Genomic DNA, 18,549 nt, shown 5'->3' on the forward strand with positions numbered 1-18,549 from the left:
CTGTCATTGGCCACATGGGAAAACTCAACAACTACTCTTATTTGAGAGAGATACTACAACAATGCAATGGGCAGTCTATAGATGATCTTGAACCTGGTACTCTTACATACTGTTGCCTTAAAATATTGTCCAATTGAATCTTGTGAAGTGGAGTGAGTTTTTTCTGTTTACAAAATATCCTTGCTGAAAACAGGAGTTTCAAGGTTGAAAATTTGAGATTTCATGTTGTACGAGGGTAGTTTGAAAAGTTCTAAGAATGACATAGAAAAACACAGTTACCTATTGAATTTGGTTTTTTTTCTTCTACATAGTCTTCCATGAGAGCAATTCACATCATCCAGCGATGTTCCAGCATCATGACCCAATGCAGATTTCTCAAGGATTGCAAAATAGTCCTCCACTGCCACTATCTCGTCATCGTCTGATGAATGTCTCTTTCCACAGAGAATTTTTTTAAGCTTCGGGAACACATGGAAGTCTGAGGGTGCCAATTCACGTAAATAAGGGTGTGTGACAGCAAATCGTACTTCAATTTGTTGAGTTTTTGCCATTGCAACAACACACGTGTGTGGCCTGGCATTGTCCTGATGCAAGATGATATTCTTCTTCAATCCTGATCCTTTTGCATGAATATTTGTATCCAGTTGGTTGAGAAGGTTAACATAGTACTGTGCATTGATAGTGGATCCAGTTTGGAGATAATCTATCAAATTGATGTTCTTTGCATCCCCAAAAATCAACGTCATGATTTTTCCTGCTGATTTGACTTCCTTCGCCTTCTTTGGTAGTGGTGAATCATGATGCTTCCACTTCTTGATTGTTCTTTTGTCTCTGGCGTCTAGTAGTGTATCTGTAGTGATGAATCTGTACACAAAATCAGTTGTCTACTTCTTTAAACAGGCCAGACATTCATTGGACACTCGAATCTGCATTCACTTCTGATTGATTGTCAACTGATGCAGCACTCATCTTGCAGATATTTTTCTCACCCCCAACTGTTTCGTCAAAATACGAAACACCCATTCACCTGAGATGCCCATAGCTTCAGCAATTTCGCGCACTTTCAGACGACCATTCTCCACACCATATCGTGGACTTCTTCAATAATTTCTGCCATCCTTGCTGACCTTGGCCTTCCGTTACATGAGCCACCTTCTAAACTCTCAACCATGTTTAAACTCGGTAGTCTACTTTGACACAGTGGCAAATGAAAGAGCAAAGTCCCCTAAAGTGCCCTTCATATCGGCATGAATTTCGGTCTCTTTCATTCCCTTTTTCAGGAAATATTTTATCACTGCACAATGCCCAATCTTCTCCATTTTTGCACTACACTCCCACTTGCTCTGCTATTCCTGCCTTTCAACACAAAACAAGGGAAGGTACTTTGGTTATACTGTGAATGTGTTCCGTTGAAGGGTAGTGGATTCCACTGACATGCATAGTTACAAACTACTGCAGCCATCTGTCGGTCATTCTTAGAACATTTCAAACGACCCTCGTAATCAAGGATGTAAGTAATGTAATTTTTCTTGCATTTATAAAACAGCCAGTGTAAGGTAATCAAAGTGTGTGGAAGTATTCAGAGCTGCAACTTTACATTTATTAGATGCTAAATTGCATGAGCTGAAAAAGAACAAATATAGGTAAGTTTTTTTTTCTGTAACTGAAAGAAAACACTTTAAAAAGTTAAGTGCATATTTATTTGCATGTTTTGCACCTTTTTAGTGCATATTTTAGGCATTTGAAGTGCATAACTTTCCATGCTCTAATAATAAATACAATAAGATTTCTCATGATACAGCTGGCTTTTTAAACAGTATGTAACTCCCTGGTTGACTACCTTCAACAAAACTACATAATTTGCTAATATAATTAGGACAGGTAATGTTGCCAAAATATCTGTGAAGAGTATTCGGTGTGTGTCCTCAAGTTGTATAACGAAGAACACTTCTCCTGTTCCCAACACTTGGCTCTAGCTGTGGCTGTAGCATCTGCTTACACACACACTTGTGGCAGCATCTGTTATCAAAGAGAGCTGTTGATTCTGCATGGTGGCTAGGAGGTCTTGGCCCACCCTACTCCTCGTATTGTACAATGTCATACACTAAGGGGTCATGATCTGCACTATTTCTAACACAATAGGTTTTATTTCGATGTTCTCCCATTTGATATCTTCTTTGTCGATAGCCGTATAGCTAGGTCCCAATATTTGAGGGTTATCACTTGCTATGTGTACTGATTTTTTTGGAAATGAAACGTAGATGGCTGGCTGTTTGAAGCAGTTGTTGATAATGTTGTCCCATACTGGAATATTTTTTTAGAACACACATGAAAAGTTGTATGATCGAACTTTAAATGCTATGTCATGTCTCCTTTTATGCCACGTGCGTATGTCGTCTGATTCTTGCAGCAGACAAAATATGCCGGCTATCCATTGTTTTTTTTTGTTGCAGTCCTACTGTTCCCTGTTATTGAAGATTGCAGTACTGTGATTTTCTAATCCGTATGGCTCCATCAGGTCCTCTGAGAAGTCTCCAGTAATTATGTAATTTGATTTCGTTATTGGTCACTGTCCAGCATATTGTTCTAACAGATTCATGTACTGAATTTGTGCTTCTAGAGCCGTTGTCATGCCCTGCAACTGAATCACATTGAGATTGTTCCACAGACTGCCAAGTTGGTGAGGTACAGTGATATTTTTACACAAGGTCCTCATATGCGTCTATATCAGAACTGGTTCTTTTGTCACTGAATGTTGAGCCAACTTTGCCAATTTCATCACAGCAAGATCTGGAAATTTTTGTAGGTCATGTAACATGTGTTGTTTGATAAAAAAAAAATGAGACATGCTACTGACCTGAAGTTTCCACTGCTGTGGGTGTTTTATTGTCCCCCCCCCCCCCAAGGGTAATGTTTCTTGTTGTGATGTCAAAATATATTTTGGTGATGTAGATGAAGAAGTTTCACCACTGTCCAAAGTTCGTTTACCTGTCCACTTGTCCTTTCCATGTAATTTTGTATGTACTGCAAACCACTGCTTTGGATTGCTGTGGTAATCCAGCCCACATGGCATCTGAAACTTGACTGAAATCTTCAATAACCGGTCTATTTGTACATGTATGCAATCTATAATTTTTCTTATCAATCCCATATCAATTTGGGTCATATACAGGGTGGACCATTTAAGTTGATAACTCGAAATATCAAAATATAAAAAATATATAGGGTGGGGGGACCCCAAAATATGCCCTTCTCCACCCACATACTTTCGCAGGTATGCACTTTTGCCCTGGTATCTGCAAATTAACCCAGGCTGTCATTTCCGAGATTTTTTTTTTTTTTCAGTAATTCACTGTCATTGGCATGAATGCCTCAGTGTGAAGAACCAAATTTGTTTGGATTCTTACAAAAGAAGCATTTGCGAAAGAAATGTTTCAAATAAAAGTTAATTGACTTTAAGGGAAAAAGAGAATTCCATTATGCATGTTTTAGTAGGCACCTATTGTAAAGGTTATTTGAAGGTCACTCAATTTTTTTTAAATGGAGACCTGTTTTTTAGTTTAATATTTTTATTCCTCTTACAAAAATAAACAACTTTCATAGAACAAAAATAAACAACTTTCATAGAAGCCATTTTTTCATACATTGCGTAGTTTCACAGATATTTGACAAGTGAAATATGGTGACAGAAAATCGTACTATTTCATAAGCATGAAAATTTTTATTCCAAAAAATGGAATAAATTGTTTTGCAACATTATCAACATTGTACAAAAGTAGTTTTATATATAGGTTTTTACTTTTTTACAGAAAGTGAATTTTATAACATAAATTGATAATTGTATAAAATATTATCATATTGTGAGGATCTGTGGGGCCTATACAATAGTAAATGAAAACTGTACTCAAAGGCGGCTGGAAGTAGAAAAGACAATGGATGATTGTAGCGTGAAATCCTGCCTCTTTATCATGTACACTATTTAAGTTAATCTTGATAGTGATTCCAAACATGTGACTTACGTCATCAACCAATCACATGCACAGCGTACCTTTGTGTGTGCAGTCCTTCTCCAAGTACTTCCGTTGTTCTATTGGTCACCTGTATTTACACTCTCAATGTTGGTTAAAATGCGAAAAATACTTTGGATTAAACTGTGTTTTACGTCAACTTTTTCCTCATGTAGACTTATCAGGACTGGACCTAGAATTAAAAGTGGAATCCGAACCACTGTGCAATGTGCCTCCATCAGTGTCCTAACCTTTGCTTTCAAGCTACAGCGAAAGCCACTACACTCATTGTAACATACAGTAGCATATTGAGGTTTATTTTATTATTTTTTTTTTTTGGAATAAAAATTTCAATCCTTATGAAACAGTCTGTTAATACTTTTCACTTGTCAAATATCTGTGAAACTATGCGATGAATAGAAAAATAGTTTCTACAAAAGTTGTTTATTTTTGAATGAGGAATATATTAAACAAAACATAATTATGTTTTCTTTTTAATATAATTGAGTGACCTTCAGAATGGCTGCCTACTAAAACATACATAATGGAATTCTCTTTCCCCCTTAAAGTCAATTAACTTTTATTTGAAACATTTCTTTTGAAACTCTTCTTTTGTAAGATATTTTGAGTTAAGAACGTAAATGGTCGACCCGATATATTGGCTCCCAACCAAGTGGACTTGACCCTTCAGGGTCTCGCAACTTCGGTGCAACAGCCCATTGAGGGCCCGAGCCTACCTACCAACTGCCGGCTTCACTCTCACCTGATTCTACTCACTCATCCGACATGGAAGATAAGACCAACCAGTTACAGGCTGATGTGTGGTCAATATGACAAACCCCGAGTCATTGTAAGTTTCCATGACCAGGTTACACTACTCATTTGTAGCTCCCCAACTTCCTCAGGATGGTGGATGGTCAACGGCAGTGGCGTAGGAACGTTTTTCATTTGGGGGGGGTACAAAATTCAGCCTCCCATATATATAAACACACATACTACTGCACCTACAAATACATTTCGGGGGTCCAACCAAGTGTTGCAATAATAATAACAATAATAATTATAAATAATTATATTTATAATAATTATACTTAATTAAATTAAAATATTAATTAAATATGTAAGTTAATTAATATTGTATTGTTGTTATTACATGAATAGGTAAAAGTAAAATAATAGAGATATAAAAGCATATATTCATTATCTAGCTTACGTGTAGTTAAGATCGCCAAGATTTTCATAAAAACAACTGCCCTGGCAAGGAATTTAATGTCAAATAGAATAAATAATTGAATATTTATTGAATAACAAATAAGGAGTTAGATCCAATTAACGAAAAGTAAAGTTTCTGATTAATATTTTATGGATATTATCATTAGTTTTGTGCATAAATTTTTGGAACCCTTCAAAGCCGTATGAGCCAAATTCCTTGCCTTCCAATAAGTTCAGCGGAAATAAGTATCGATTATACAGAGCATTCCCTGACATTCGCTACGAGACTTGGTAGCAAGCGGCCCGCATCAGCACTTGTCTTTCCCGGTGAACGGGTCCGTGACAGTCGGTAGAGTCGGCTATTAAAATTATAGTTCTCATATTGTGTGCTAACCTCGACTACAGAAGGTGTTGAAAATGATGTCCCTCTGCTGCAACACATTCCTGGCATCTCCCAAGGAAATTGGCATTTACATGTGCAGTTCGTCTACTGTAATTCTCCCGATTTCTCGTACAATACTCTCTTTTAACTCATGGATTGTGTGCGAATTGTCTTTGTATACTTTATTTTTTAGATTTCCCCATTTTTCTTTCCACTTTTATTCAGAACTGGCCCTATTACTCTAAACTTTTTTACGAGGTTTAATATAGTGGTCCTATGTGGAACGGGAACACTAGGAAATTTCGTTGCAAAACGTCGTCTCAATTCACCACAATTCCTCTTTCCGAAGTAACACTCGACAAGATAAATCCTTTGTTGTAATGTAAACTTTTGTGGTGCCATATTAAGCCACAATCTTCAACACATGGACACGACACAACATAACTTCCGAGGGAAGATTATACTGGCGTCAGTCTGCAACGTCAACAGAATGGGAAAGAGAGCGAAGGCAGGGAGAGCTAAAAAAACAGACTGTAGCGTGCAACTGTTGCGGACCCGTTCACCGGGAAAGACAAGCGCTGATGCCGGGCCGCTTTCCGCCGAGTCTCGTAGCGAATGTCAGGGAATGCTCTATAATAAATGCTAAATAATTATATTTTGATTATTTACTTTTACTTCTTGGTAAGTCTTTCAGGGGAGTGTCCAGACCCCCTCCTAAATACGTCTTTGATACTTAGGTATAATGTTAAACCATGGGAAATATTCTATTTTAGAACAGCACACACAAATGTAATGTTATTTAATGCAAAATTTGCATAACTATTTTTTCTTTGTTTTTCTTAGAATTTGTTTTTTTAAACAGATTTTAAAACCAGATAACAATTCTGAAACATATAAAGCTCTGGACTTCGTTATGGCCTTATTTGAATTTAACGGAACGGAAAATCAGGAGTTCGAAATGTGAAAATTGCGAACAAAGATACATGTATTCATTTTAATGCAGGTTGAGATTAAAGGGGGTGAGGAGGATCTTGAGCCACCCCAACCAGGAATAATCATCTCCCACCCACTGAATATAGAAACCACATTATGAATATATCATACTTATAGAGTTCCACTTCAGTTCAGTTCATTCTAATTTTAAATTCCCATAGCTACGCATAAAAATATATTTAAACAATTTATGGCAGATGTGTACCACATCCAATGTATTTTAGAAGATGTATTTGGTATTTACTCAGACATCTGTAGGGAGTTGTATTGAAAAAAGGAAAAGAAATGAGTTGAGATGGTTCCCGACCAACTCGTAAGAAGTCTAACTTTGAAATATTTGTGAAACATTTGACAAATCATTTATTTGTTATATAATTAGCTGTACCTAATGACACTCTTCAAGCACTGAAAGTACTATGATTACATATGCAAAACCGAAATCCTTCAGATGTCAGAGGAAGCAAGGAAAGGCATACGCTCAAAATTGTTTTTTTTTTTTCGTTTCAATCATTGGTGGACAATATGAAGAACCGCCCAAGGTCTCTTTTCGTATGTAGTTGTATTAAATGCAGATACATGCGTGTGTTTTAGGGTGACATGTCAATTTCTCGTTTATGTGAAAAGGTAAACTTTAAGCATAAGCATGTGCGCATCACAGTTAAAGATTTTCGCATCTACAAAGAAAATCCAAAACACATTCCCACCTCGCCAGCCTCCGTGGCGGAGGGGTTGGCATAACGCGCTTTGACGCCAGAGGTAGGGCATGTGAGTGTTCATCAATTTTATGATATCATCGCCCATCCTCATCTTTGCGATTAGCCAAAAGTGGCAGAAATGCGAAGTAAAATAAACCAAGTAAATCAATCAAACATTCTCATCTCACTCAAAGACCTTGCGAATCCAATCCAAAATCTACCAATAGAACCTGCAGTGAATTTCATTTATCTCGTGCATTCATCTGACTAATGTAATTTTCTTACATATTGACTTTAGGGTTTAACTTAAAATGGCGTTGTGTTTGTGTTGCATTCAATACCAAAATTAGATTTTAAACAATTAATGTCCAATTATAAGTATATCTAATACATAGCTAAAAATAATCCCCCCCTTCCTTCTGATAATAACGCAAATTGCACCTTGTTTAAATGTCTAGGAAAAAATTCATTTCACCTAGGAATGATATCGCGATGCGATGAGTCGAAATTTGTCACAGCCTTATTTCGTCTCTTGTGTGGCGAGATCCTTCTCGTTCTTGTTTGTGTTAATTTTTGTTTCGGTTTCCACTCGGAAGTCATTAAAACTTATTCTAGATTCACTTCATGCTCAGATAGGTTAATCGGGACTCTATTTTCAAAATCTCTTAATATATAGGTTTAAGTACAGTTTTCCGAACACCCCCTTACAAAGTTATGAAAAATATGGGTGAGGTACAGCAGTACATTGTACCCCCCTAAGTTGGTCTGTAGTGTCTCGTCTCATTCGTGTAAGTATTTCGTTTTGGAAAATTCCATTTTAAATATTCAAAAGAAAATGGGATCAGTCATATACCCTTTTGATGAAGATTTGTATCTTATCTTCGAATCAACGCGACCATTTCTTTAGAAAAGTGTACCCCCCCCCCCCCCCTTACGCAAAGGAGCATTCGTCTGCAGCGTGATTTTCTGAGAGCAAATCTGATTCCATCGTTTCACACACATTTTAAACAATTTTCATCTCCTTAAAGAGGTTTCCATTAGGTCAATGAACTAACTAGTAGCAACCACAATGTATAGTGGAACCACAAGCAAAATAATCTGCGCACACCCGCGACTCCTGTGCACCGTACTCCCGCGAGGAGGGGAGGGGGAGAGTGGACCATGCTTGCTTATGGTCCGAGCTGAACGAAAGAAGGGAAAGCTGCGCTGGGACTTTTCGTCCAATGTTTTTTCCTTGTCGCTCAATAGTAGAGTAAGTTTAGAATGGTTTGAATTTCTGTGGTAAGGAAGATAATGTTTATAAGTTATAAACAATATAGCTACACTTTTTTATTGGGCGAACTGAAAATAGGTTATTTTAACAGTAGCACCTTGCGTCTGCTGTCAAATTACCAAAGGGGGGTACAGGGGGTACAACTCGATTTACGGATTTAGGGGGTACAGTACCCTCCTTCAAAAATTTGGGGGGGTACAATGTACCCCTGTACCCCCCCGTTCCTGCGCCACTGGTCAACGGTCCCATACACAGGCCGAAATCTCAGGATAAAGTTGTTACGCTTTCACCAGGAGACCCAAACCTGCTTGTGTCTCTTAGCTGGAGCTCAAAGCTGCCTTAGACTGCATGGCCACGGTGCAGGATGGCAGACTGATAGATCTACTACATAATAGCCCAGTGTCACATAATTTCACACAGTGAGCACATGTCTGGCCACGAGGAAAGTAATCAGCAAAAATGATATATCTTTGAAAGTAACAAGCATGGGATTTTGTGAAAATTGACGACCGAGCAGATGCTAGTTTAACATAATTATTTTGATTGGCCTGCCCATTTGTGTGTGATAAAAATATTTGAAAATCAATAATCAAGGACACATTAAAAGTTATTGAAGCTACAAACTTGAAATTTGTGTAGTTTGTGATATAATTTGTTGTGACATATCAGCTTTGTGTAATATACAGGTTGACTCAAATAAAATGGATACATTTCATTATCAATGCATGTGAACAAGAATAAAGCTACCAGGTTGAGTGAAAAGTTCATTCGTTTTTTCACGTGGGAAACAGTGAAGCCTGAGAAAAAGCCTGGGAAGCTAAGCGGCACCTCGTAGTGGACACATGACGTGCATGCCACCTGCTACATACATTCACACAGGCACCATGCATTTCGACAAGGCACAGTGAAATTATGGCTGTCCATCATGGAGGTTGACAAATTGGCCGTGCATATCTTGTTATGACATTACTGGAATAAAGCGGTGAAAGCTGCAAGTGCTGCTAGGGAAATTTGTGTGGTGGAAGTTGAGGGCACAGTGAAAATTGGACAGCACAGAAATGGTTCAAGCGGTTCTCGTCTGGAGACATGAGTGTGGAGGACAAGCCCCGATGTGGGAGACCGGGTCCCATTGATGCTGATGCCCTGCTACAGCACGTGACAGCTGATGCAAGCGTTGTTACAGGACAACTGACTCCACAGGTTGGATCGTCCCATAGAACCAAGGTTCACTCTCTTCGCAAAATGTATTTTGTCTCTTGACGGCCTTGACTTGTTCCCCACAAATCGACACCACAACAGGCTGAATGACTAGTCTCCATCTGTCAACAATTGCTTCAAAATTCATGGGACAACATGTTATGGCGTTGAATTGTCACAAGTGACAAAAATTTGATATTTCTATGATATGCCGCTGGTAGTAATCAGTGGTTGCGGCCTCGGCGAGAAGCAATGCCACTTGTTGAAAGGGGACAGTTTGAAAATCAGGCCATGTTGTGCATATGATGGAATATCGATGATCCAGTGTTCTGGGAACTTGTACCAGACGGCTGTGCTGTTTATGGGAACCTTTACGCTGTTCAACTGCAGCAGATCCATGATGCTTTGCTCCAGAAGTACCCAACATTGAAGTGTTCGGAAGACAGTATTTTTGCAGGTCGATAACACCCCAATGTCACCGGTTACGAATTGTTACCCAGAAACTGCAGGACTTGGAGGAATTGAAGTGTTGCCTCATCCCCCATACAGGCTGATGTCGCACCATCCTATTACCATTTGTTTTTCTCTCTCATGCAATTTTTTTTTCAGGATGACAGTTCGACACATTGGATGCTATGGAAACAGGGGTACACAAGTTTTTAGCCTCAAAACCAGCCGAATCGTGGCTCTCATGAAACACTGGCAGAAGACCATACAACAAAATGGCCTATACTTTGACGAATATGTCAGATGTCACACCTCGTGTCTCCAGTCTCAATGTCCATGTGCAAAAACGAGTTAACTTTTGACATCCTGGTAGCACAAAATTACGCTGAAAATTCCTCCCCCACTCTGAAGGTACATCTGAAAATGTTGTTCGATGTTCCTGGCCCTTTGTTGGAGTATGCTGTTGTTAATTCTGGTTATTTCATTTGTAATGTTCTCCTTCAATTTGTACGATGTCTGATGGCATGTAGGGCTCACTTTTTTTCTTAAGATACTTCCACAGAAAGAACTCTGGTGGTGTCAAATCAGCATATCTTGGTGGCCATAAGTTTCAGAAAATTATCCGGTACTCAGAAACTTTAGATCAGCACCAAGGACTTGTTTGTTGTATGGCATGTGGTGCTATTCTGTTGAAAATACCCTGTCTGCAGCTCTATGTCATTCAGTTGCTCAATAAACATCATAAATGTTGGTAGTGTGTATTACATCTTCACAACAACTGAGGCAATATGTCGACTAGAGCTACAAAATTCTGCACTCTCTTCAGAATATATAAATTTCCCAGATGTTCCACGACATGTAAAACTAATACAGCTAATATGGAGCATTACAATGTGTTCGTGTTGAAATAAAATGAGGAAAAAGCATGAGTTTTATATGCATTACCCTGTACATATTCTTGATTCCAGTCAAGTGTCAATAATACGGAGCATTACAATGTGTTTCTGTTGAAATAAAATTAGGAAAAATCATGAGTTTTAAATGCGTTACCAGTGCTCGAAAAATCTTCCCAGCTCTGAAAATCAGGTGCCAGGAAATCGCCTATTAGGAATTGTGCTAGCACAAAAAACAAAGTAAAATATAGCAAATCAATCAATCAATCTATAAGAAGCTGAGCATCACCATATTCAAAACGTCGCTAAAACATGTGAGAAAGCGGGGAAGAGGTGGGTGGGTTGGGAACAAAGAGTAACATTTTTTTACTGATTTTATGGAATGTTCACAACGTTGATAAAAAAATAATATGCTAACTTAGCAATTTGAACTTCGAATCTTCAAGCAATTTGAACTTAGAATCTTCAAAATTTCGTACATGCAAACTTATAAAACGGCAATTTTACAGCAAAAGATCACAGTCGCTAGGCTAAAATTTTTAGTTACCCTGGTGACTGGAATTTTTCATGCCCTGTGCATTACCGTGTACATATTCTTGATTTCAGCCAAGTGTCAAAACCAATTGATATCTATCAATTACTCAGTAATTACTATATATAATTTGATAGCTTGAAAGACTTACTATCTTAACACCACATAAGTAATAGTGATTGATACTTTCCTCTTTCTATTAGAGCCAAACAATATTCAGTTAAAATGCAATAACATTCATTCAATAATTTACAGGACTCAAAGATGTATAAATTACTAAACTCGTGCATTATATTTTTTATTAGCCTATTCATTAGCATGTTCCAATGAATAATTAAGTAAATAAAGGATGTCCAGCAATTATTCACTGAATAACAGATCAAAATAACTTCACCATAAAATGTTTTTAGAATGAAAAGTTATGGAATTACATTCATTGGCTCAAACTGAAGTCTCTCTCAAGAAATTCATTACACATGATGTAGATCATGTCCAGCCTGATTTCTCGTGTTTTCGAATTTTGTGTGGGTACAATTTCAACCATTTCTTCACTTTACTGTACACTGTCAGTTTTGGTATTTGGTAAAATTGGATTCTTGTCTATTTACAGGTTGCCCACATGACAAAAAGTGAAATGGAATATTTGGACTCAGCACTTTTGGGTCCACTTATGCTCTTTTTAAATCAATATTTCAATTTTTTTATAAAAGAATATTATGTCCTCTGGCTGTGTCTGGTAAGTACAATACAATTTTTCAATTTGTTACTGTGTTTACTATATATATATTATGCATTTTTATTATTTAACATTGTCTTTTTGTCTCAGCTTATGGCAGCCTTTTAGATGCATAATGCTGGGTTTCGAACCTAGGAGAGTCTGTGGCAAGGTCATGGGTCTAGTACTCAAAGCACCCTGCCACTGAGGCAGCTATGATTCTATTATGTTAGGATTAACAACTAATTTGCAACAGGTACATAAATTATAGGTTAAGTGCTTCGCATCTTGCATAGTAATGTACTCTAGGGATAGATTGATAAGAAATTTTATTTGAACTAATAACGTACCAATACCAAAAACCAATAACTGTTATGAAATCCCACCAAGGATCTCCTTAATTAATATATGAATTAGGTAACCAAAGGGTTCTAACATAAAAATAGAAATATTTAAAAAATTATTTTGAAGAAACAGGGTATATGAAAATTGTGTTTTAAATTACATGTGATGTTTAGAAATATTATAAAGTTATTGGTAATTATATTGATTCTGATATGCCTCCATTTGTTGGTACCAATAAAGTACTCATTAATTTTTATATCTATTCCCAATTATCATAAACTTCTATTATGTGGATAGAAACAGGATTTGAATATGTTTTGTTCTTCAACATAGTTTTACAGTCGATATTAGACAACCTTGATAGAATATGGTTAACATTATTCCTTTAATTGATTGATTTTGTATATTTTACCTCATATTTCTCACTTTCACCTGATATCAAAGATGAGAATGATTGATGATATGATGAAATTGATAAAGGGACACTCAAAAAGAACATCCATTCCCAGGCTGTAATTCAATCCTGGTACCCCTATCATTGCAACTCCCTGTGCTAAACACTCTGTTACAGGGTAACATTATTACCTTGTAACCAGCGGCAACTTGTGTTTTTTTTTTTTTTTTTTTTTTTTTTTGGTTAGGAAGTACTGAACATATATGCAATATGCTATTTAACCATTGGGTTAAATTGCTAATTTTGTGATGCCTATAGGAGTAACTAGACGGGGGCAAAGGGGTAGGAACTTCCCCCCCCCCAAAAAAAAATCTGTTTTATAAAAATTTACAAGTTAGGGGGCAAGTTACAAGAGCAAAATAATAAAAATATATGTGATTTAAAAACAATGCAGTTAAATCCAAGTAATAATGAAACATAATAAATATTAATTAATGACAACCCACCTCACTGCAGTCTTCATGGCTTTACTTTGTTGAAGCAAATTTGGGAGAGAGGGAGTTGGATGCCCACATGTTACAAGGTTCTTTTTTTCACTGAAACAGAAGCTCCAGAGAAGTTTTTGAAAAATACATTCAATTACACAGTCACACGTATCACTTGTACTAGCTATTGAACTTCTCAAGTAAAAACACTGGACACACTACACAAACTTCCACAAAAATGAGATTGATGTCTCAGTAAGAGAAATCACACGCTCCACTACCAGAAGGCCGTAACAACTTTTCGTCTCCAGATCAGTGATGTTCCTGGACCAGAAGTAAATTTCCCTGTCATATTCCAGAAATTTCCCTTTTCGATCTTAAAATTCCCTCTTTCGCAAACAATAATTACAAAAAACCTATTAAGGGTTTATCCATAGACTTTCATCTAGAAAGGTGTATGAACTTTTTTTAAGGCATGTGGGAGCAAAATTAGCTTCAAATTAGGCCCCTGTGGATCCTTTTATGGGCGTGTGTCACAAGAAAATGATTAGGATGATAATTGGGATAGATATATCTTGTACTATGTATTTTATTTTTTCTATTTTATTAGACATTATATCTTGAAATTTCAATATTAATTAAACTTACAACTTGTAAGTTCTTACACTTCTTGTCACAATTAATCAAATGTTAAAATATTTTTATATTAATATAAATATAAAAATACAGGGTTATTCAAAATGATGGATACACTTTCATTCATGTATATTTCCTTGAATATACATTGAATATGAATAATATACATACAAGAATGAGGGGAAGGTCTAAAGTTTCTAATACTACCGCTAGAGCGCAGTTGCGTAAACAACCACTCGAGTGTGCATGCTCGCGCCACCAAGGACCCTTCAGTTCAGTTCCGAGTAAGATGGGCATCGTACAGCAGAAGATTTTCTGCATTCTTGAGATCGGCAACAACAGTGCAGCGAGCATTCAGTCTTCGATTCGGCATAGAACCACCAATTAGGAGACGCATATACCGTTGGTTTAACCAATTTCAGCAAACTGGATGTCTCTGCAAAGGAAAAAGCATGGGCCGACCGCGTATGTCAGAGGAGGATGTGAGATGAATTGAAGGCAGTTTTGTGCGCAGTCCTAGAAAGTCAACTAATGCAGCTAGCAGAGAACTTGGAATACCTCAAGCAACTGTATGGTGAGTTTTGAGACGCTGTTTCTCAATGAAGCCCTTCCTCACCGATGGCTAGGTCGCATAGGAAATGAAGACCTGGCTCTTCTGTCATGGCCCCCTAGATCTCCTGATCTCACACCATGTGACTTTTTCCTGTGGGGGTATGTCAAACAAGCCGTGTACGTACCACCTCTACCACAAACTCTTGGCAACCTGCAGAACTGTATTCACAGCTGCAGTGAACTCAGTTACACAAGAGATGCTTCTTCGTGTGTGGAATGAGTTCGACTACCGCTTACATGTTTGCTGAGCAGCAGGAGGCGGCCATATATTGAACATCTCTAACCTCTATTGTAAGATTGTAAACTTTAGACTTTCCTCTCTCTCTTGTATGTATATTATTAATATGTAATGTATATTCAAGGAAATATACATGAATGAAAGTGTATCCATAATTTTGAAATAACCCTGTATATAAAAACCTAAATTACTTGCAACCAGTGAGTATCATCCGTCGAAAAATGCGATGTTTCGGGAGTCTTACTGCCCTCTTCTTCAGGCTTTCCTTAGGCACGAATCACCACCATGTTGCGTCAAGTTGTGTCAAAGAAGGAAAAGGGTGCGGGTTGAAGTGCTTAAGCAAATTTTGATAAAACTTGTCTTCGTCAAATATATTTACCTCATCCCTTACCATCTTACTTTTTTAAAAAAACCCACTAAAATGTATAAAAGTAGTTAAAACTATAAAATTCCAGTCCCTCACACGGCCTGTGTGGCCAACAGTCACAGCTGAGCTGAGCTTGGATTGATTCATATTCAGCAGACGCTTTACTTCACTAGAAGAGAAATAAGAGATTCTGAAACAATCAGTTGTTAAGTGCATTAATGCATGATGCTTGATATCCCTGTTTCTTGCACTTTTGGGGTGTTTCTTCTTTTTTTCCCATTTTTCTTAATTTTCGGCTCCAAAATTCCTCTTTCCTGGGAAAATTTAATGCTGGGAACATCACTGTTCCAGATGTGGAAATGTGAAGTGGACAAAGCCGTGTTGCTGTATGCTCAAATTTTTCTCGGTCCTGTATGACACCTCTCCTCTGTCAACACCACCCTTCGTCTGCACTTCAGGGGAAGCAGAGAATGGGAGACCCAGTCATTGCTAAGCGGCAGCTTGGCCACGCCACCTGCCTCAGAAACAACCCCAAACTTTCGCGGTCAGTAATATGTTTGTCAACACAGTGTACTACAAGAAATTTCGCACCAGGGGGCAATTGACAAAGCTGATTGGTCCAACATCATGAGGATTGAGGAACTTGCGGCCGCTTCCTCACTGTGCAACCTCACCCCCAACTTCCCACTTTCCACACTCCTCGCCCATCTGGATGTAGGACTAGGAGTAAGGTTTCTGGCTTCGGCATCGGTCCTTCGTTTTTGGCCAGCAGCTGGATCGAGTGATAACAGCTGACTCTTGACAGTAGCGAACCTAGTCATAATTTTATAACGCTCATTAAATTTAAAAAAAGTACATAACTCAAAACAAGTATAAATGAACTGTAGGAAGTTCCTCACTTCCTACATGGAGGAATCGCCCCTGCTTATAACCAAAGGTACAAGTGTTTTATTCCTGGTGTAAGCACATTTTTGTTATTTTGACCCCTCTTTAAAATGTATTTCCAGCCTCTTATAACCTCTTTACACATTATGTTAATACCTTAGGAAATACTGAAAATTTTGAATAACTCATTGACAGGTCAGAAAATTTCATTGTCAAATAAATTGGCAATGTGTGTACCTTAGTGTTGTTAAACTTTGTAATAGGAATGTGGCAGATTAATCAGTATTGTATTTGTATCTGCTGGTATAGACATATCAGTTAAATTACCGTTAATTTTACTGTCCTGATATATTTAAATATGAGGGGCATCCCAAAAGTAAGTTTACAAGGCCTATTTGTCAATAATCATATTTTATTTGGACGATGAACCAATGCACATGGTGTGCTACATGCAACACTTTATTTTTCAACTTGGTCACCATAACGATTTAGGCATTTGTCTAATCGTGGGACAAGTTTGTTGATGCCACGTTCGCAAAATGTGGTATCCTGCCTGTTCAGCCAGCGTTGCACCCCTGTTTTCACATCTTCGTCACTTTGGAATCTGTGCCCTCCAAGTGTTCTTTCAAGGCCAGGAAGAGATGATAATCACTGGGTGCTAGATCAGGGCTGTATGGTGGATGTTGCACACACTCTCACCAAAAATTTCGCAATGTGGCATTGGCAGTGTGTGGCTGAGCATTAATTATCGTGCAGGAGTAGCACACCTTGTGACAGGAGTGCAGGACATTTACGTCAAATAGCAACTCATAAAGGTTCCAATGTTGCACCGTATACAGCTGCATTAATCGTTGCTCCCTTTTCCAAGAAATCAACCAGTAACACACTCTTGTGATCCCAAAAGACAGTAGCCAGAACTTTGCCATTTGACTTCACGATCTTGAATTTCATGCTTTGTGGGGAACCTGGATGCTTCCATTCCATGCTTGCCCCTTTCTTCTTTCTGGGGTATGGTGGTGAACCCAGGTCTCGTCACCAGTGACAATGCGCTCAAGAAAATCTTGGCTGTCAATGGATTACTGCTGCCATAATGACAGGGCACAAGCCATTCTCTGTCTTTGAAGTCTTCTGTAAGGTTTTGTGGAACCCATCGGGCACACACTTTGTGAAATCCCAACTGTTCAATACTGTGGCTAACTGATCCACATGACAAACCCAAGTCATGCGTCATCCTGTTCTCCAGGATCGCATGCTCAACGCGTGTTTTGTTGTCTGCCGTGCCACAGCGCACAGTCCACTGTTGTCACCCTCCTGGTTCGAAATTGGGTGCACCATTTTGCCACACTTACGACTCATCACGCTTTCCCCATAGACATCCACCAACTGATGATGAATCTCCGCAGCTGACACGTTCTTCGCATTCAGAAATCTAATTACAGCATGCATTTCCTGCTTGGACCATTGCTCTAGTCGACCCTCCATCATTACCTGGCACTTGTCAGCAAATGGTAGTGCGGAATGCCAATGGATATGACGTTACCACCTGAAACATGAGGGAAATTTTGCATTTCCAAAGAGTGGTTATGCAAGTCTTTCAGAAGAACATAGATCCCTTTTGAAATATTATGATATATACAAAAACATCACTGAAAGAGAATCGTTCTTCATAGAGGATTTACGAGTATGTTGAATTTATTCTGTGTTGAATGGGAAGGACTTTCACAGGAAGTAAAATTTTGACATCCCACCTTCATACAAATGTGATTAGGTTTGGTTGGATTATAATGACTTGCCAAATAAATATATTCAGGTAAAATTTCTATTTTTCTTCTAACTATGCTTGCTGGGAGGGAGGATAACAATATTTCACTTCCTCCAGAAAAACAAAACCAATTTAAACTGTCTAGGACAAGTGTTTTCCCTCAACACTTATGTTTTTGCACATTACTGAACATTTGAAAAGTCCATGCCTGGAAACTTCACACCCACTAAATTTTTAGCATTATAAATATGATGAAGGGAAGAGCTATGTAATTTAACATTAAGGTAATAAAGCCTCCGTGTGTAAACCTCTACAGATGGTTGATTGATTGATTGATTGATTTAGTTTATTTTACTTCGCGTTTTGTGCCTCTTGGCTAATTTGCAAAGATGGGGATGAGTGATGAAATGATGAAATTGATGAATGGACATTCACAAACAGCCAAGCCCGACCGGGATTCGAACCCGGGACCCTTGGCG

The 18,549-nt window shown here is 38.0% G+C and overlaps 1 protein-coding gene across 6 annotated transcripts in view; it reads left to right on the forward strand.

The window, feature by feature from the left end:
• Positions 1 to 18,549, forward strand: part of bbc (choline/ethanolaminephosphotransferase 1 bbc) — a 122,562-nt gene that overhangs the window by 83,099 nt on the left and 20,914 nt on the right. For all 6 annotated transcript variants that reach the window (XM_083134054.1, XM_083134055.1, XM_083134051.1 and 3 more), the window contains one exon: positions 12,242 to 12,367. In XM_083134054.1, the coding sequence (XP_082990180.1) occupies positions 12,242 to 12,367 (126 nt within the window). The remainder of the gene's footprint in view (positions 1 to 12,241; positions 12,368 to 18,549) is intronic.

This window comes from Lepisma saccharinum, chromosome 13 (assembly GCF_977018435.1).
Source record: "Lepisma saccharinum chromosome 13, izLepSacc3.1, whole genome shotgun sequence".
Taxonomy (NCBI): domain Eukaryota; kingdom Metazoa; phylum Arthropoda; class Insecta; order Zygentoma; family Lepismatidae; genus Lepisma; species Lepisma saccharinum.